Raw genomic sequence first — 22,665 nt, 5'->3', positions numbered from 1 at the left:
TTACTGTTGATTAGTCCCAATGTCAGGTTGTGAAGTCTTATTTTTGATATTAAGTTATGTGACATCACCATCACTAGAAGGTGGGACTAATTTATAATAAATCGTAATTTACTCACATTATTTTGGGATCTCAAAATAGAAATATTGAATATGAAATTCCAAAATCTGGTCAGACAGAAAAGTTAACAAATAAGCATCTCACTTTTACACAAATTCAATAGTTGAATATTTATTCATATGAATATAAATAGATTTTCTGGTGGTTTTTATCTCCATCAATTTACTAAAACTGTAATGAACATTTAATGTATATTTACCTGTAGCATTGCTGTGTACTGGGATGGGAGAATTATGTACAGGGGACGTACAGCGACAATTACAAACATTGTGTTGACTATCACAAACAGCGTCTTCAACTTGATAATCTGTAATGTTAAATGTAATGTAAAATCAATGTGATCATTAATAGTCCAATCAAACATCACAGATATACAACACAAAATCATACACATTTGAGATAGCAAGGAAAACAGATCATTCTTACATTTCAATAATAACCTCCAAAAACTTCGCAATAAATCAAATTACATATACAACCTCCGAAAACTTACCAATAAAACTCAAATTACATATATATCAATTGCATAGGAATATATGGATATAACTTGGATTTGTTTGGAGTACTTCAATCAGTTAATCAAAAATAAAATGCTTGAAAGAACTACATTGTTTTTATCAGCTCATATCAAGAAGTGAAAGTGGAAAATACCATTAATCAATGTAGAATTTCCTGATTACTGTGTTTGGCGAATTACATACCTATGGCTGCGTGTGGACCACCTGGAGGTTGCGGCTGCGATCCGTGGTGAATCGGCATACTACTCTGAGGACTATTGTATAGAGAGTGTCTATAATTAGCACTAGGACAAATCGGTCTTTCACCGTTCACCTGACACTGTTCACACCCTTCACAGTGACCACAAACGTCCGGGGCGGTAACCCCCCGCGCCACTGTATCGTGGTTTGTAGGTAGCGGGTGGAATGTCCTTAGGGTGTGTTGTTCACTTGCACGCGTACTATTTGTACTGTGTGAACTTTTTAAAGAGTCTGTTTCATCACTGTTTGGATAATGTAAACTTGACACACTGTTTTCTGTTGGAGAGAGGGAAAAAATAAACTTTAGATTACTATTGGTAAAACAAAATCAAAATCTCTTCGTAAATCAAGGTTTCTTTCATATTTCTTTTTTATATTAAAATCTGTTCTTATTTTGTCACAATTTCACATAAATGTGAATCATTTCAATATTAAATTGTCTTAAAGATTACATATTACAATCAGACCTGTGCATTGACTTTCAAAATCACTACTAGCACAACATCCCCCTCCCATCTGATTTAAAATTATAGTTGACTATAGTACCTGGTGAGTCAGATCCCAGTTGATGTTCTCCGAGTGTGAGAGGAACTGACTGTTGATGATCCTCCTCATCCACATCACTCGGAAATATGGCTGCTCGTGCAGCCCGAAATCGCCCTGACGACGACTCATACCCCGACTCTTTCAGCTGGTAATCATGATACTGAAAGTTTGGCGTCGTCATTGGGACCGGTTGAGTAAAGCTTCCCTCTTTATCAGATGAGGTATACCCTGAGCTGGGGATCTCCCCGGGCAGAGTGGTCTCATCAGTTGGCGTCGCACTGTACATTTCATGTCGCTTCCGCGTCTGATAAATGATGATCACCCAGACTAACGACGTTCCGACCACACAGCAGACGACAGCAATGATGATGATACCTGTTGTAGTTGATTCATCACTAGGCCCGTTGTTTCCGTTCTGGTTGCCTTTGACTTCCGTGACCACACCGCGATTCTTAGGGATTACACGCAGATTTGTAAACCCTGTTTCCTTGCCCAGCGTATTGGACATGACACATGTATAACGTCCGTGATCACTTCTCTCAGTCTGAACTATTATTAGTAACTGGTTTCCAGCCGTGAAGAAATAACGCTGACTTTCCTTCAAAGGATGTCCGTTTTTAAGCCAGGACAGACTTGGGGTCGGACTTCCTGCAGCCATACACTCGAGTACCGCTGTATCGCCCACTGAGGTCACCTTCACACTGTCCATAGGCTTCACAAACGTTGGAGATTCTGAGGAACAAATCATTCATTTTGTTATCCTGCTAGTAAGACATATAAATATTAAATTCCTATCACCATTAATAGAGACATTGAGTGGATATTGATTTTGAAAAATAATTCCTTAAAAAATCAATGGAATCGTACCTTTTAAACATTATTTATTGATGATCAAATAGTCTAATGCATTGATGCCACTAATTTTAATGTCATTAGGTAATGAAAAAAAATGTGTTTGTAAACTTTTGTGAAAATGAACATATTTAGCAGATTCACAAAGTTTGCAAACAGAACTTTTTTCACGCCTCTACCATTATCCCTGAACTACTTACCTAACACTCTCAATGTAGCGTTGGCACTGATCATGCCAGCATCGTTCTTGGCCGTACAACTGTAGACACCCTCATCCTTTTTGTTAACCTCCACAATAAAGAACACATCGTCAGCAGTCATGACATGCACTCTTCTCTCCCTGGCAGCGGGGAAGTCATCGCCGTCCTTATTCCACTTGATGATGGGGGTTGGTTGGCCCGTGGCAGCACACTGTAACCTGGCTGTGTGTCCAGCCTTTACAGTCACATCAATAGGGGTCTTCACAAACTTGGGGAAAACTGAAAAACACAATGATTTATTTCTTCTAACGTATTCGACCCAATAAGAGCCCATGTCCCTATAAGCGCCCTTTCCCCTTTTGAGGCCTCAATTTCAATTGCCTAGGCATAAATAAAGACCAAAACTACACAAAACTGTATATATTTTCAATAATTTCGTCTTATTAGCACCTTTGCATTTTTTTTTTAATTTTTTAAAAGCCCTGGGCACTTATTGGGTCGAATACAGTATTTCAAAAAAATAATATTTGCATGGATGCATGATAGCAAATGACTTCAGATTTAGCTATAACCTATTCTTCTGTATTTGCATATTACAGTTGTCTGCTCATGTGGGGAGATACTGATTGTGAAATCACTTTTTGTGAACTAACGCCATACTTTCAGAGAAGCCGACTTTAGTTTTGCTCACAAAATAATAAAATATCACAGTGGATACCTACCCACAAGGCGGATAATTGTGAGATATACAAAGACAAAAATAAGTAAATCAGCAAACTTAATTGGTTACAAGGAAATTTTTCATTTCAACATTTTATAAACAGATGTTATAGCTAAAGAATTAAACAAGGTGTACAGCCTAAATTAATTCTCTCTGTAGGAAATAAGGAGATATTTGTCTAGGAGACAATATCTATGTCTGTTCAGTTGAAACATCATAGAAAACAAATCCCTTTCATTTTTATGTTCAGTACAGTTTACTATTCTCACCATGTACACGGATATCGGACTTGTTGGAGTAGGCGGAGCCAAACTCGTTAGATATGATACACTGGTAAAGTCCCATGTCGGAGTCCTGTATTCGGGTAAGATGGAGGCGGGACGTGTAGTTGTAGATATCTCCATCAGCACGGACAAAGTTCTCAATATTCTTGTCCATCAACAACTGTTTACATAAAAAAACATGTTTTTTTAATATTATAAAGACAATCAAGTTTAGCTTAAACAATATTTATTCAATAATAAGGCAATACATGTAGAACACAATTCAATAATGTACAACCAAGTTAACATTTCACTGTCTAGATATAGCTTATACTTGTTAAAAAGATATAAAGATATTTCCTCATTTTGTATGGAGACATTTGAAATAAACGAAAATCAAATATTAGACAAACTATTGCAAATATTAGCAAGAATGTGCATCACTGGTTTGTTTTAATTGTTCCCTTTAACATCTAAGAAGCATAAAACGTAATAGTTCTGTTTCCATGACATTAACTCTTACCATGTTGTTTTTCTTCCAGCTGAACTGTGTGTGCGACTGCATCGTACTGTTGGCACTACAGTTGAGTGTGATGTTCTGGCCCTTCAGTGCTATCTGCGACACTGGACTCACTGTGATCACAGGCTGTAGGAAGTCTCCCTCTGTAACAATCATTAACTGCATTGTACACCATTTTTGATACATAAAATCACAAATGTATGTCGATGTTTTGGTTCCATACATCAACTAGCCTCCTTGATATCAGTTGATCGATCTTAAAACTATTTTCACACATTCTCAGTCTCCTTAGAATGAATATGTAAGAGTTAACTCCCCTTGTACGGCCAGGCAGATTATGGAAAAAATGCCTCAACCTCATTGTCAATTATTTTAATGGTTCTTGTATAATTTAATTAATCTTCTTAAACAGTTGTCTGCTATTAAGCCAAAACAATGAAACCCTATAATAAATGATATATACATGTTTTGCATGGTTTTTTTTTTTGGTTTTTTTTTTTTTGCTCCCATTCAGATTTTAATGGTTCAGAGTTTCAAAGATTTGATTACGGTGGCCAACCAAAGCTCAGCACCTAAAATATTAGTAGAAAACATATAAGTTATTTTAATAATCTTTCCCCTTGACCTGATACCACACTGGAAGTCTATAGGTCTATGACATCTGCTCTTTCTACTTAGATGACATTAAATGACATTGACCTACAGAATTATGATGACCTTGACCCGATACTTACCACATTTGAACTCCTGTGGGTCGATGGTGTAGATATTTTTGCCGCGTAGTTTAGCTGGATGGGCACAAACGGCAGTGACTGTACTCTGGAATCCCTTCTCCTCCAACCACTGGGGCAGCCATGACAGCTGACAGTCACACAGCAGACTCGAGGAATTAAATGATCTGAAAAGTACACCAAAATATACAAGTTACAAAAAGAGAAACCTCTGGGAAATATACCTACTAACTGAGGAGTAGGCAATGATCACCAGCACTGAACATAACAACCAACACAAACAACGAAATTAGCTACAAACCACAAGGGGTTATACGACCAAATTAATGATGCTATTACTATTTGTAAATGGATACAAAAACTAAGAACTACCAACAGATTGGTGCAGTTAGGAGCAGCTTAACGGTAACCTAAACAAATTAATCGATGGAAAAATGAGCGAGGAAAACGCAAGATTGAGAAATTGTGTATCACGCTGAATCCATAGGGCATTGTATACGTAGCGATGTACAAGATCTACAAATGAGAGCAAGAAGTGAAACGAAGGAATTTGGGAGAGCTTCTGAAAGTCTTGGTATTAATTGTCAAATAGTGAGTGTCTCGTCAAAGGTTAATGGGTGATTACGCTGCCTATCTAATACGTATCAATCACCGCCACATTCGTAGGTTGCTGTGTATCACTGTATTACACCCCAGACAAATTAACTACACCAACACAATCAACTCTAAGGATTTCTCCTCAAAGGCCTGCAGCCCATTAACACGTTTTTAATCACATTAAAATCTACCCCACTCCATCATTTTGCCACTGCGCAGTGTATTTTTGGGTCTTAAGGCAGATAGATAGCTCGAACATTTCCAGAATATTGCTAACAATTTATTGGGGTGCTATAAACTTCTCATTGTTTTGTTTTCCATGCATTTCAATAAGAGGCAATTAAAAGTCATTGATGGGGGAGAGGCAGAATTACACCTTCTCACTCAATTTATCATCATTGTCTTGGGGTTTATATTCATTATTGTATTCCTCTCACAAAACAAGGAGCAGGAAAGAAAATTTCCAGAAAAAGAAAATCTTAACCCATTTGATATTTTTAATTGGAAGCCAAATCTTCCAAAGCTTTCCCCTTTAGAAATGATTATGAAAAAAAATAATTTCTCTTCTTATTAAAAACAGAAATTACTTTCATATTATGGGAGCTCGAGTACATAGGAAATATACAGTAATTTTCACCAAACACACACGGTTCAAATACATTGGATAATTCCAATTTGTTAACCAAGGAGATAAAAACAAAAGAAATGTGATAGGGTTTTATAGTTATAAAAAAGCTACAGATTTGGTATAGAACCTTACAATTGTGTGAGCTGAGTCATGACCCTGAGTGCGTCGCGCTGGATGGAGGCGATTGGATTATTCTGCAGGTTTAGCCGGACTACTTGGCTGAGGCCACTAAAGGCGTTCTGGGCGATGGACTTGATCTTGTTGTTTTCCAAGCCCAGCTTGGTAAGGGCTGTAAGACCAGTGAACGCTCCATTCATGTCCTCTATCGTCCAGGAGATAGCGTTATTGTTCAACTCCCTGTAAAATGATAGATTAATTCCTACATAATATACATTTTTACAAAATCATTTTAATCCAAATATCTTCCAATTATATATGAAGACTTCCTTATACTATATCTGTTAATCTACCCAAGAGATTTTTACAGTGGACCTCTGATAATCTTGACACCGATAGTCCAGAAAACTTGCAGTTTGGATCAAAATGTCAGGGAACATATTACTGTAACATTACACATTGACCAAAAACACATAATTCGACAGTCTGAAAAATTTGTAATCCAGATGGTTTAGGCTGGGAATGAAGGTGTCTAGATTGTCAAGGTTTCAATGTATATGCCTGTTATAAAACGGAATGAGCTTTTATACTGAACATAATATTGAGAATCATTTTTTTTTAAATCACATTGTTCCTACTACTTACAGGAGTTCGAGACTGTGGAGGTCACGGAATGCCCCATCCTCTATGTTAGAAATGTGATTGTCACTGAGGTAGAGAGAGCGCAGATTGTTCAGCTCCGAGAACGACCCTCGTGTGATGGACGTCAATCTGTTATTGGTCAAGTCTCTGAAAAAACAATACATTTCCGATGATTATTGACATTATTAACTGATCAAAATTTTCTGTTTATTTCTCAGTATGGTTCTTTTCCTTGCAGATTTACAGTTTGTTCACAACCACCTTGTTGTCAGATCAGTCCCAAAATGCAACAATATGCACAACTAGGATTTCTAGGGAACCTAATGCAAATTTGATAAAGATCCCTTCAGTACTTTCTGACAAATAGCGGGAACAAGAATAGTTAACGGATGGACAACAGACCATGGATGAAATGGAGATTTGAACAGGCTACCATTATAGGCCTTATATTATAGAATTTCACAAGTCTAGACCAAAATTTTTAGAATGAAATTAGAAAAGAGAAGAGGTATGGTAGTTTAGTCAAGACTTGGAAAGGTAACCAAAGCGGGAGACAAATACATAGATACATCAAGTGCCAATGAACAGTGTGGTGTTCTAAATCCAGACAAACACAGGTGACAGTTTATTCTCAATAAGCTATAGTGATAAAGCCTTAGTTAGTGTGCCAGCTAGGTAGGTTTACCACCGATATACACACAGTCACCCTGTGCTACCTGGCCAGCAATAGACCAGGTGTGCGACTGATAGGATCTGCCAATTGTTTGTGTGCGGCCTTCTATAGACCCACTAAATACACCCTGTATATAAATTACCCAGTACTAGTACATTCTTCTCATTCACTTATAACCTTCTGTGGTAGTGTACCACTGGGATTTTAATATTACTTGTGTACAAAATTTGTTACTTTTATTCTCTTCTAGACTATGTTCGTGTACCCCTGGGATTTTAATAATACTTGTGTACAAAATTTAATACTTTTATTCTACTCTTTCTCTTTTCTCGACAGAGTCGATTTATGGAAAATTATTAGAAGTCATTAATCCCTCAATTTATCTGAAATCATTAGAAATCAATTTTCTTAATAATTAATTTCGTGATTCAATGTGATTATCTGTTTTCTGTATTTAATACTGAATATATTGAAAATGTAAAATTACCTGATTTACAGTTAATGTATAATTTTCACCAGAAACATTACATTTTGTTACCAATTTTACACATTTTCCGACTATATTTTACTACATTAAAATCTAACAGCCACCTCATACCAGCCACCTAACCTCTTTCATTCTCCAAGATTCAAGCCCTTATCAAAATCGTTTAATACATCCCATAATTTCCCTACTCAATGGAGCAGGAGTTATGCCCCCATAACACCAGTCAAGGTGTAGGAGATTGAGTGTAGGATCACAAATTCAATTATTTACAAGATAGCTTGCACCTGATAGTGCATACACTGTATATAGTTATAAAACACCTTTTGATATATCTGTAGTAGCTCTCCTGGACTGAGGCCAAAGCTTTCTCTCCCTCTAGACCTTCTGTACATAATGTCCTTTACCAATCCAGACATACATGTACCCTTCCCCACACCCTCCCTCTAGACCTAGATGTACCCTTCCCATCCCCTCCCTCTAGACCTAGATGTACCCTTCCCTACCCCTACTCTCTAGACTTAAAAGTACTCTTTCCCTCTCCTTCCCCCAAGAAAAACTTGTACCTCCCTCTCGCTTCAGCATATCATACAGGTACCTTCTCCTTTCCCTCCTTCAGACATTCATGTACCTCCCCCTCCCCCTTCCTTTAGCCATACATGTACCCCCTCCCTTTAGTTAAACATGTACCTCCCCCTCTGTTTTGTTATGCATGTACCTCCCCCTCGTTCCGGACATACATGTACCCCCTGCCCCTCTAGACATACATGTACCCACATCTCCCCTAGACATACATATACCTCCCCCTCTAAACAAACATGTCCTTTCCCCTCCCCCTCTAGACATTCATGTACCCCCCCCTCTAGACATACATGTACCTCTCCCTCCCTTTAGCCATACATGTATCACCCCTCCCTCCAGACATACATGTACCTCCCCCTCCCCCTAGACATACATGTACCTCCCCCTCCCTAAGACATACATGTACCTCCCCCTCCCCTAGACATACATGTACCATCCCCCTCCCTCAGACATACATGTACCTCCCCCTCTTAGAAATACATGTACCTCCCCCTCCCCCTAGACATACATGTACCTCCCCCTCTTGCCATACATGTACCTCCCCCTCCCCCTAGACATACATGTACCTCCCCCTCTTAGCCATACATGTACCTCCCCCTCCTCCTAGACATACATGTACCTCCCCCTCCCCCCTAGACATACATGTACCTCCCCCTCCCCCCCTAGACATACATGTACTCCCCTCTTGACATACATGTACTCCCCTCCCCCTAGACATACATGTACCCCCTCCTCTGCATACATGTACCTCCCCCTCCCCTAGACATACATGTACCTCCCCCTCCCCCCTTAGACATACATGTACCTCCCCTCCCCCTGACATACATGTACCTCCCCCTCCCCCTAGACATACATGTACCTCCCTCCCCCTTGACATACATGTACTTTCCCCTCCCCCTAACATACATGTACCAACCCCCCCCCCCTCTGACATACATGTATTTCCCCCTCTTGACATACATGTAACTCCCCTCCCCCTAGACATACATGTACCTCCCCCTCCCCCCTAGACATACATGTAACTCCCCCTCCCCGTAGACATACATGTTCCTCCTCCTCTTGCCATACATGTACTTTCCCCTCCCCCTAGACATACATGTACCTCCCCCTCCTCCCTAGACATACATGTACCTCCCCCTCCCCCTCTTGACATACATGTTCCTCCCCCTCTCCCCTACAGATACACATCCTTTCCCCTCTTGACATACATGTACCTCCCCCTCCACATACATGTACCAATCCCCCCCTCTTGACATATATGTAACTCCCCCTCCCCCCCTACACATACATGTACCTCCTCCTCTTGCCATACATGTACCTCCCCCTCCCCCTAGACATACATGTACCTCCCCCTCTTTACATACATGTTCCTCCCCCTACACATAAATGTACCTCCCTCTTTTGACATACATTTTCCTCCCCCTCCCCCCTTCACATACACATACCTCCCCCTCCCCCTGACATACATGTACCTCCCCCCCCCTACCATACATGTACCTCCCCCTCCCCCTCTTGACATACATGTACCTCCCCCCTCCCTACATACATACACGTACCTCCCCCTCTGACATACATGTAACCCCCCCCCTTACATATACATGTACCATCAACCCCCCCCCCCCCCCCCGTAGACATACATGTACCTCCCCCATACACATACATGTACCACCCCCTCCTCGTAGACATACATGTACCTCCCCCTCCTCCCTTACACATGTACAACAACCCCCCCCTAGACATACATGTACCTCCCCCCCTACACATACATGTACCTTCCTCTCCCCCTCTTGACATACATGTTCTCCCCCCCCCCCCCTACACATACATGTACCCCCCCCCTCTTGACATACATGTATCCCCCCCTCCCCCCTAAACATACATGTATTCACTCTCCCCCCCCCCCCGTAGACATACATGTACCTCCCCCCCCTAGACATACATGTACCTCAACATGTACCCCCTCCCCCGTAGACATACATGTACCTCCCCCCCCCCCCCTAGACATACATGTACCACCTCATTAATGACAACAGATGGTTTCCTCCTGTTTTCCCACCCAATCTACACTATTTGATATAAAAAACAGATCATTTCATTAAGAAAGTATATTATACACTTATTCTGCCCAACAAGCCCATCAAATTTACCAGATTTCCATAAATGTAATAGTATCTAATTCCTCTCGCCAAATAAAATTCCACCAAAACAGAAGTCTGCTACGCTATCCTGTTCTGATAAGATGAAATTGTGTAACTGTGCAGCTGTTTTGATGGGCTCCATAGCGCTATCCCAGGCCTCAGCTGTCTTATACAACCATTCAGCTGTTAAACACATCCACAAGCTTTTTCTACATTATCACCCATAATATTATATTTTTATACATTATAACCTATCAATTCTTCTGTTTTTATACATTATAATTTAACAAGTCAATCTTCTGTTTTTATACATCATCATTTAATCTGTCATCTTCTGTTTTTACACATTAGAACTTTACTCATTATTTATAATACATTATAATTATAAGTTGTCATTTCTAACAAAACTGCTTTCATCATAGCTAATTATATTGTTTATAAAATGAAAATTGAATACTATCTATGCCAACAGTATCAAATAAATATTTTTCTTATTTATCAAGCTTAATGTTGCCAAAATGTTTGATTTTTCTTTATTTAGTGAAAACTAACAGATTTTTTTTTTTTTTTTTTTTTTCATAATTGAGATAATAATCTTCTTAATCCGAAAGCGACATGGCATGTTTTGATTATTATCACACGTTCTCCACTTCCAGGTTACAGTGGCCGAGTGGTTAAGGTGTCCCAACATATTACCACAAGCCGTTCACCTCTGGGTCACAGGTTTGAATCCAATGTGGGGCAGTTGGCAGATACTTTCCTCCACGATCTAAACCTGGCATGGCCTTAAATGACCCTGAATGTTAATAGGACAACAATCAAACCCAAACAAAAATATTACACCTTGGCCTAAGTAGTGATTACCAGCCTGCCGTCTGTAATACGTTTTATATTAATGAATACCTTTGTGTGTTCCAGACAGTGAGACCTAGCACATCCATGTACATAACATTCACACATACTTGAGAAGCCAGGCAGATATTTACGTTGTGTAGCACCAGCCAATTAGCAGTGTATCTTCCCCATATCTGTACCACCAGAGCAGTGGTCGATGCAGTACAAAGTGTTCATGATTACTTCCATACATGTTAAAATGCTATATAAGATTGTATTTATACATTCTCACCACAGGATGTAATATGTTTCTGTAACATTTACATCATTCAGAGCATTGCCTATTTCCCCGATTCCCAAATCTCTCCCCCCATTCCTTCCTCCTTCCCCACTATGGACTCCTTCCTCTTTTCTTCACTTCAGACACTCTCTTATTAGAGGCAATAATAATATCATGGGTTACAAGATTTCTTAAAGAAATCCATTTCACTTCGAATTTCATTTGAAAACTTTTCAAAATGCCTTTCTTTTTTATTCTAACTATAATTCATAACTTTTACATTTAAAATAAATTCTTCTTCCATAAGGAAAATTACTAATTTAGATTTAAGTTACATTTATCTTTTTATAATGTCAACAGTTAAATGACTAAAAGATCTGTAGTATGGACAGCTGTAAGAAGCCAGTTCCTGCCGACTATATTGAAGGATAGGAAGCTTGTACTAAATAAAACCTTACACTGAAACCCTGCTCTGGTAAGAAAACAAATTTGTCAGCTAAAAACTCCCCGATTCATTTGGTACACGGCCTGAATGCAAGATAGCTGCTGGCTAAACAAACCAAGTTGATGCAGCACTACCCAGTAGCCCCAGCCCGGAGGGAGCCGGAGAAGACGGGATAAACATAACAAAACAAATTTGTCAGTTGTAAATCCCTCCATTCCTTCCGAATCTCGTTCTATCTAGCTGTAATGCCAATCTCATCTCCGTGAAAACACCCCAAGTTAACATGTGCCCCAAACTGACACCATACCTGCATGGCACACACAGCCACCATTTCCTCACTGCCAAGTTCATGCAGAATTTCTGGATTTTATTACCAAAGTAGAAAGATGGAAGAGACTTTTTTGCTAAATACACATAAAAGATGTAAAAACTTGAACTCTCCTAATTATGGCATGAGCCTGGTTACCCACACCTGCTTGTGATTTATAATGACTTACCAACACAGACAGGACATACAGCGTTACAGACAATGTATTACAACATTTCTACTGCCCTTCCTGTATCTGTACAGGGATAGACAATGTCTATAACATTTCTACTGCCCTTCCTGTAACTGTACAGCGATAGACTATGTATTACAACATTTCTACTACCCTAACTGTATCTGTACAGCAATAGACAATGTTAACAACATTTCTAAGAACTGCCCTTCCTCTGTAACTGTACAGCAATAGACAATGTATTACAACATTTCTACTGCCCTTCCTCTGTATCTGTACAGCAATAGACAACGTATTACAACATTTCTAAGTACTGCCCTTCCTCTGTAGCAGTACAGCAACAGACTATATATTACAACATTTCTACTGCCCTTCCTCTGTATCTGTACAGCGATAGACAATGTATTATAACATTTCTACTGTCCTTCCTGTAACTGTACAGCGATAGACTATGTATTACAACATTTCTACTGTCCTTCCTGTAACTGTACAGCGATAGACTATGTATTACAACATTTCTACTGTCCTTCCTGTAACTGTACAGCGATAGACAATGTTAACAATATTTCTACTGCCCTTCCTCTGTATACATCTGTACAGCAATAGACAATGTATTACAACATTTCTAAGTACTGCCCTTCCTCTGTAACAGTACAGCAACAGACTATATATTACAACATTTCTACTGCCCTTCCTCTGTATCTGTAGAGCGATAGACAATGTATTACAACATTTCTACTGCCCTTATTCTGTACTGTACAGCAAGACAATATATACAACATTTCTACTGCCCTTCTCTGTATCTGTACAGCGATAGACAATGTATTACAACATTTCTAAGTACTGTCCTTCCTGTAACTGTATAGCCATTGACAATATATATTACAACATTTCTACTGCCCTTCCTCTGAAACTGTACAGCAATAGACAATGTATTACAATATTTCTACTGCCCTTATTCTGTAACTGTACAGCAACAGAAAATATATTACAACATTTCTACAGCCCTTCCTCTGTAACTGTACAGCATAGACAATGTATTGCAACATTTCCACTGCCCTTTCAGTATTTGTACAACAATAGACAATGTACTACAACATTTCAACTTCCCATCCTGTAAACATACATCTGTCAATACTTAATAAATTAATCCATACTAAAATTGGAAATGGGCCTAAATAATCCCCCTTTGGTGAGCCCCTTACTTACACCTGTCCTACATCAGAACATGGTACCAATGACTTCCTAAATAATCCCCCTTTGGTGAACCCCAAAAATGGTACCACTCCCTAAATAATCCCCCTTTGGTGAACCCCTAAAATGGTACCAATGACTCCCTAAATAATCCCTCAGCTCTTTGGTAAACCCTTAACATGGTACCAATCACTCCCTAAATAATACCCCTTTGGTGAGCCCCTTACTTACACCTGTCCTCCATCAGAACATGGTACCAATGACTCCCTCAATAATCCCCCTTTGGTGAGCCCCTCACTTACACCCTGTCCTCTATCAGAAAATGGTACCAATGACTCCCTAAATAATCCCCCTAATCACATGGTACCACTCCCTAAATAATACCCCTTTGGTGAGCCCCTTAACTTACACCTGTCCTCCATCAGAACATGGTACCAATGACTCCCTCAATAATATCCCTTTGGTGAGCCCCTCACTTACACCTGTCCTCTATCAGAACATGGTACCAATCACTCCCTAAATAATCCCCCTTTGGTGAGCCCCTCACTTACACCTGTCCTCTATCAGAACATAGTACTAATCACTCCCTAAATAATCCCCCTTTGGTGAGCCCCTCACTTACACCTGTCTTCTATCAGAACATGGTACCAATCACTCCCTAAATAATCCCCCTTTGGTGAGCCTCTCACTTACACCTGTCTTCCATCAGAACATAGTACTAATCACTCCCTAAATTATCCCCCTTTGGTGAGCCCCTCACTTACACCTGTCCTCTATCAGAACATAGTACCAATCACTCCCTAAATAATCCCCCTTTGGTGAGCCCCTCACTTACACCTGTCTTCTATCAGAACATGGTTCCAATCACTCCCTAAATAATCCCCCTTTGATGAGCCCTCACCACCTGTCTTCTATCAGAACATGGTACCAATCACTCCCTAAATAATCCCCCTTTGGTGAGCCCCTCACTTACACCTGTCCTCTATCAGAACCATGGTACCAATCACTCCCTAAATAATACCCCTTTGATGAACCCCCTTACATGGTACCAATCATGAACCCCTTACATGGTACCAATCACTCCCTAAATAATCCCCCTTTGGTGAGCCCCTCACTTACACCTGTCCTCCATCAGAACATACTGTACCAATCACTCCAGAATCAAATTGCACACACTCCACATTATTTTACAAAAATTCTATACTTCAAGCTATCTTTTTCTTCACCAGATAAAAACACTGGCATTAAACCATTAAAGCAATTTGTAGCTCTGTCAATTTTAATGAAATAAATTCTTTGAAATAAACTAGTGCAAACAAATTGGTCCAAGATATTTATAAACCTACGGATTTTAAGGGTGATTATTTCACAGTATTTAATTCATATTATAAACTAATGAATTTAGTGTATATCTCTTAACCTAATCAGATGAAATAAATTGAACCTTGACATTATAATTATTTTCAAATTCAAATTTCAAAAGATCAGTACTTTTAAATCCAGAATCATTCAAAAGTTTTGCTTTAAAGTAAAATTCTACCTCGAATTGAGTTGATAAGAAACATACATTATAAAATGCTTAAATAATGTTATTGTTGGAGATGTGAAATGTACAGCGTGCATAGAGATCAGGTACGAAATGAATACCCGATTAATTCCACAGGTGAAGAGGACTAGTGAAATGTTTTACAATTCAAATCTCTGCTTTGTAGACGGGTGATCACTTGCCAATATTTTCCTTTGAATAGCGTTAGGCTATGTCGGTTGGAAGATATCAGGGCCACTGAATAGGGCTCTGCACGGTGAAAAGATGAGCTTGTTATGGCGAGGTGAGGTAGGGCAGCAGGTCGTATGAAGTGGCTTTCCTCCTAGCTCCTTGCCAAGCTGGTGCCAGTCTGATTGCTCACCATTCACACTTACCAACACATCAGCCATTCAGTGTCCAAATTAACATGACAAGTACAGGCTATTGTCATCCCCTACCCACATTCACAGTCTTACACATCTTTTTTTAATATTGAAACTCTTCTTTTCAAAATATGACATTGTGAAATTTGGCTTGAAATGTAATTACTGACATTTCTTTCTCAGCTGACTAAGCCCAACGACAACTTATCAACACAAGGCCACACCGATCGACCATTACTGGTGTGACTAAATCCCCTTTATATTTTCTCTGGGCTCTACGCTTGATACCAAAAGATCTATATATTTCAATAGTTTATAACATGAATTGCAACAGGTTTTCTCTCTCGATAATTGTCAATATCATAGCACACAAACTTTTAAGTACACTGCCTTAGTACATAAATTTGTATGTAAGTTAATTGTATGTAATGGTAACTTACAGAAGCTGTAGACTTTTGCAGACCTCCAAACTTTCTGGGTCTATTGTGTGAATTCTGTTGTAGGTGAGTGACCTAAAACAAACAAATAAACAATTTATATTACTGAGGAAACTTACTGAAAATTGCAATGTTACACTTAATGATGCAGCTGTAAGGCTGATTATTATAATAGATGTACAAATTACATAATTGACAATGCTATAATAACAGTCACACAAATTACATAATTGACCATGCTATGTAATTAGGAGCCTACCTACCTTAATTACTAATTAACTTCACCTCTTTTTTTTATTTCATAAAATGCAAAAACATGTATTTTCGCAGGACAAAATTTTGGCGATGGTAAAAACAAAACAAGAAAATTAATTTTTATCACAATAAAATTTTTGCTATCTGGCATTAGGGTATGTATGATTCAACCAATTTCAATATTTCGATGGATTTGAGTGACAGGTTGGGCTGCAGTCCGTTTTCACTGGCGAGCTGCTGGTAACTGGACAAATCCAATATTCAAACCAATTTCAGTATTTCACATTCTGGATCAAATTTTCATGATCATGGCAATGTCCCACAAAATCGTGAAAATATCATTCTCACGAAAATAACAAAACCATTAAGAGACGCCCCTTCCCCCTCCAACTCCAAAACGTAGTAGCTATATAAGAATTCTGACTCACACTATGGCCAATTACAGCCATTTGTAGTGCGAAAGGTTTGATACAGCTGTCACTGAAAGTTCAACAATTAAGGATGCTTGTTTCACTTTCATCAACAGATGTTTTACAGCCAGTATTTTAGAGGAAAACCAGCAAAATGCCAAAAGTAACTGGAGTGAATTCACGCACATTGTTTATGATTACAATAGGTAGAGAGGAAACCCATTACCGAAGTTAAAAACAATTTTCTAGTTGATGTAACGAGTAGTCAGTGAAATAATACTGCTGTTACCTACAACAAATTTCTGGTTTGATAATCCAGGAGTAAAGTGAGAAAACAATATTTAACATTTATATAAAATATTTATTTGAAAGAATTAAACTACTTTTGTTGCTAACAACAACTTTTCAACTTTCAAACTTGACCAATGTGATTACAATATAATGTTAACGTTGATTTCCATCAACCCATGACATTTTCATTTCAATGATGAAGCTGTATCATTGAAATGTTTCAAAAAATACATATATTAAGCAATAACTGCCTACCTGGACCAATATACAGAACTTTCTCTTTATTTTAACAATCCCTTATTTTAATTACTATTAAACATATTTCAATCTAAAGTTTAAAGATGCTCCACCGCGATGGACCATAAACGATACTAATCATTTAAACTATAATTGGTGTTTAATCGTGTATATGTAGTCTTATTAACACAAAAAATAATATGAAATGATTTATTTTGCTTCTGGTGCATGCGCAATCAGTATTTCATTCCATATATAGGATATAGTGCCACAGAATTTTTTCTGGATGCAAAAAAATTATTTTTGATATTTTTATCTTGAAGTGAAATGAGAAGCTTAAACTTTTCAATGGTGGTAATGATGTAAAGTAAGTAACTTTTGTAACCGAAGAAAAATACTTAATCACCCGCTCCTGTATTTGATAGAGAAAAAATACTGTTTGTCAGCGGTGGAGCATCTTTAAGGTAAGGAGAAATGATAGGGTTTGTGGGTTCACATTTTCTACAATAACTCTTTCTAATTTCACAATGTTCCCCGACATGGGAGATGGGTTGACTCTTTGACATGTAAATTTGTCGGCCTTTCTACCATTCCTGTCCTAGAGACCTTTACGGCTTATCATCATCGTCCCTACCATTTACATGTAACTTTATTTATCCTAACATTTACATGTAATTCCATTCTCTTAACATTTTAAATGTACCTATTTAAAGGCTTGATCATATTTCATAGGCACATTTTTCTTGTTTTGAGCTACACAAGTATTTCATGCCTTTTGTTTTTGAATTATTCAGGATAATATATAATTTATTTATACACTGAAAAGGAATCTTACATATGATTATCAGCCTCGCCCATACTGTTTTTTCCAATTTCCATACTTTATTCTTAAAAGTTTTGGAAAGTGGAGATGAGATATATATATATATGTGATAATGTTGTTATATATTAAACTACACTACAGATTGAAGTATTAGGTCGTGGATGGATGAAGAATCAGTTGAACTGATGAATTGATGTCCAAGTTTGAACTTCCAGTCTCCAACATAAAGTGAAAATTTTTGATAAATTAATCTGACATAAAAGTTCTAAGTCTGACAGGTTCATTTTTTTCATTCTAGATTGTTTTAAAAGGAAAATTAAAAAAAATATCAATAAACAGTTCCAATTTTTTTCCTTCATTTTATTTTTATGAGAGTTTATTTTTCTGTTGGATATTCTGAATAGATGTATATAGGCATAAAACTTGTGCCTGCTAAGCTCTAATAATGGCACATACTACCTATAGTACAAATTGAATATGATCCATGTTTAACATACAAGTACATAACTCTCTCCTTGTAAGCCTACCTTCTAGAGCGCTACAGTGTAATAAAGTCTATCAAATGAGCCCACAATACAGGGGAGACAATTAATGCAGTGAGTCTGTGCTGTGAGGTGGAATATAAATGTTGGTAGTTGGAATATCAATTCTGTTGTACACATAGATCTCAATGCTGTTTCAAATCAATATATGGAGAGAGAAATTCAACGGCTTTATATTAAAAGCAAAATTTGAAATTGCAGATGAAATAGAACAGCAGAAATAGAACAGAAGCAGACCTGTTTTAATGTAGTACTACTAAAAAGTGATTTATACAACTGCTCTGTATTCAAAATGACTTGTTTGGCAAAAAAGAAGAAATTGCAGTTTAAGAAAGTGTCCCTGATCATGAGACGATATATAACAGTTTCCCTATGACAACAAGAGGCAATAAAAGATGAGAAGACGTATGCTATATCATACTACTGTATTTTCCCTATTGAGAGCGCTCCTTTAATAAGCGGACCCATGAGATTTTTGCGGATAAAGGAGATGTTCCAGCTAATGTTTAATATCCTATAGAAAATACCCACATCTCCATTTTGTTTTCATCTTTGTATATCGAAAGAAGAACTAGTTTTCCGTTTGAAATAAACAGTGTGCCATTATTTTATATATGCATATCACAGAGTTATCTGCCCTTACGGCTAGGTATAGATTGTGACGTTATGTGTTTGCAAGCATAACGTCATACTCTTTGGAGAAAACAATGTGAATAATGACTCACAAAATAATGACTTAACAACTGATTCCTACCTGCGAAAGAGCTAACAGCGTAATACGCAAAGACGTAATAATAAAGTGACAATCTAAAGGATACTTACAGTTGTTTGAGAGATTCCATTCTGTACAACCAACTTTGTGTAATATTGGAAATGTTGTTGTGGTCAAGTTGCCTGTAAAAGACATGGACATTTTTATACAACAATTCAAATAAAGACTGCTTATTTAAATCGTCTATCACATTTATACTTTATATTCAGCAAAGTTAAAACATTATCTCATATAAATACCGCACCGTCTTCGACCCTATAAGTGCCCAGGCTTTTAAAAAGCTTATATAAGACAAAGTTATTCCAAACCTATATACAGTTTTGGTCCTTAATTAATGCCTGGACAATTGAAATTGCGGCCGCAAAAGAGAAGGGGCGCTTTTTGGGACATGGGCTCTTATTAGGTCGAATACGATAATATCATTATTTTCCACTATTAGGGATTCACAGGCCTTAATGGTCACCTGACATATAAATGATAATGAAGTACGATAATAATGTGTTATTTTTTTCCTTTTTATTTTCTTTGTTGTAAGACCATATAATAAATACTTACAAGGTCTGTATTTTCGTAAGACCATAAAAGGCTCCATCCATTAATACAGATATTTGATTTTTCCTTAACTTCAAGATTTGTAAATTGGATAATTGTCGGAATAAAAGACCTTCAATTTGCCGCAGTTGGTTCTTGGTAATTTCCCTGTGAAACAAAATGAATTCTTTATTATTCACATACATTTAATATTTTCACTACATTATATATATATATATGCAATATATAAATAGAAGGCAATTTTTCAAAGTCAAACTTTAAATGTAAAGGTTATCTATCTATACAATGTTAAATTCCCATTTTTGATCATATGATTATTTTTTCTGTTTGATATGTGCCAATAAAACCCTCATGTTTGTCCTCTGTGATGCCCTCTCAACAAAATAGCAAGCCCTCATGTTTGCCCTCTAAGAAAGTAGCAAAAACTCCTGTTTTGCCCTCTTAACAAAATAGCAAGCCTTCATATTTGTCCTCTAACAAAATAGCAAGCCTTCATATTTGTCCTTTAACAAAATAGCAAGCCTTCATATTTGTCCTTTAATTTCAAAATAATAACCCTTTTAACAAAATTGAATATATTCATGTTTTGCCCTCTAACAAAATTTAATATATTCATGTTTTGCCCTCTAACAAAATTGAATACAGTCATGTTTTGCCCTCTAACAAAATCTAATACATTAATATTTTGCCCTCTAACCAAGTAGCAAGCCATTATTTAATGGAAACAGTCCCTATTTCCCAATGAGATTCTTATTCACTGCCACGTCAATAGTCCAATGTTGCATTAATAGTTTTAGAGTAATAAGATGATATTAATCACCAAGACTGGTATGTTATTTCCCAATAAAGATGAAATAGAGATAAGTCATAGTGACAAATCTTTCTATTTTATTAACTCCATTATAGGAAAATAATATTCCCATGAAGATATTTGGTGCACATTCAAAAAACGATTTACAGTTGGCACAGAGCAAGCAATCGATAGACGAAGCTCATAATTATCCAAACAAAATGTGTCATTTCCCTCAAATCATCGAAAATCCTGTGTATCTGAAAACCTAATCGCATGTAAAAACACAACTCAGGGCCATAAATCCTGAACTGATTGCTATCTGTCATCTAAGTTAAATGTGTTTTCCATGGTGCACGTTTAAATAAAATGCTGCGGAGAAAAAGCTGGTAGCCTCCCCAGTCTTGTAACAATGCTGTAATGACAATGCTGCTGTACACGGCAGCACAGCCGTACACCAACTGACAGTCTTGTTAGTCTGTCTATCGTAAGCCAAATAACCACATAATCATAGCATACATGGACCGTTTCTCATCTTGACCAGTCTCAACCAAAACTGGCTTAAGGTGGATATACATTAAATGGGCGAGATAAGAATATTGAAAGATTGAAGCTTTAAGTTTCTAGAAAAAGTTTGCATGTCCCTGAGATATGAAGGTTACCAGACTTGTGACTGATCAGTGTAGTAGTACCATTGTGTAGGCCTTCCATGTAGCTAGGCCTAACACAAATATTCCTCAGGAAAGTCGTTATACTTCACGCTTAGGCAACATGTGCTTTATGTCTGAGGGGCTACAGCTTCTTATTAAGGCATCTGTATCATTTCAATTATGATTAAAGTCACAAAGATGATTTTGATTAATCTCCCAAGATCAATGTACCGAATGTATTCTTATAGGTTAAATGAGATGTCATTTGCTTAAGTTTTGCTAGTCTCATACTCATACGTTAAAACCATGTCATTTGCTTAAGTTTTGCTAGTCTCATACGTTAAAACCATGTCATTTGCTTAAGTTTTGCTAGTCTCATACGTTAAAACCATGTCATTTGCTTAAGTTTTGCTAGTCTCATACGTTAAAACCATGTCATTTTCATGATATGCCATTTGTATTATTATCAAAAGCTCATTTAGTTTTCATCGATACTTAAACACATTATCTATGCAAACATTTGACACACATACACGACAAATGATGAATTTTCACACAAGTTTTACAAAACAAATGTTAGAAAGATAGCAAAGTATCATAATGGAACTTTCTATGCATTATAAACAGCCAATGAAAAATCTCATTTTAAACGGCTATGAATTAATGGCTTCCCCCACCACTCACACACCAAGTCACCTGGTATATCTCTGGTACTAGCTCATATAATGTGTAAATGTTAGGAGCATAAAAGCCATAAATAACATTTTAATGTATAACTGCCATCTGTAAAATTGCCTGTGACATGATTTTTTCCCTATCATGTTTCATTGTATGAACAAACATTAAGATTTGAAGCTGAACAGGTTTTTTGTAGATTCTATCATTTTAACAAAATATATAATTCTTTTACTCTGAAATATTGACACCAATAATTAACTAATATGTTCATGAAAATAAGGCAATTGTTATAAAAGTAACCGTAACTGTTATATATATGTATGTAAGCTCTGATTTAAGAGGACATTCTATAATAGTATATATATGTCAAATGTACTATTTCAAATGTTGGTCAATATCGAGTTCATGTTGCCTTAAAAAATCTTTATCTTCTATTTGTACTAGTATAGCTAATCTGCTTTCTATTGATTCAAACAAAATGTGTGTATGTGGAAACA

At 37.3% G+C, this 22,665-nt stretch overlaps 1 protein-coding gene across 1 annotated transcript in view; it reads right to left on the bottom strand.

Moving 5' to 3' along the window:
- LOC138336690 (leucine-rich repeats and immunoglobulin-like domains protein 2) overlaps positions 1–22,665 on the bottom strand; it is a 45,066-nt gene that overhangs the window by 4,519 nt on the left and 17,882 nt on the right. Inside the window, exons 7-18 of the mRNA XM_069286234.1 lie at positions 20,054–20,197; positions 19,549–19,620; positions 16,172–16,243; positions 6,697–6,840; positions 6,067–6,291; positions 4,713–4,876; positions 3,982–4,121; positions 3,465–3,639; positions 2,475–2,753; positions 1,423–2,154; positions 820–1,152; positions 318–425 (exon numbers count right to left, since the gene is read on the bottom strand). Coding sequence (XP_069142335.1) covers positions 318–425; positions 820–1,152; positions 1,423–2,154; positions 2,475–2,753; positions 3,465–3,639; positions 3,982–4,121; positions 4,713–4,876; positions 6,067–6,291; positions 6,697–6,840; positions 16,172–16,243; positions 19,549–19,620; positions 20,054–20,197 — 2,588 coding nt within the window. The remainder of the gene's footprint in view (positions 1–317; positions 426–819; positions 1,153–1,422; positions 2,155–2,474; positions 2,754–3,464; positions 3,640–3,981; positions 4,122–4,712; positions 4,877–6,066; positions 6,292–6,696; positions 6,841–16,171; positions 16,244–19,548; positions 19,621–20,053; positions 20,198–22,665) is intronic.

Source organism: Argopecten irradians, chromosome 12 (assembly GCF_041381155.1).
Source record: "Argopecten irradians isolate NY chromosome 12, Ai_NY, whole genome shotgun sequence".
NCBI classification, from domain to species: domain Eukaryota; kingdom Metazoa; phylum Mollusca; class Bivalvia; order Pectinida; family Pectinidae; genus Argopecten; species Argopecten irradians.
Note: the sequence above shows the minus strand (reverse complement) of the source record. Positions and strands in the feature narration are given on the sequence as shown.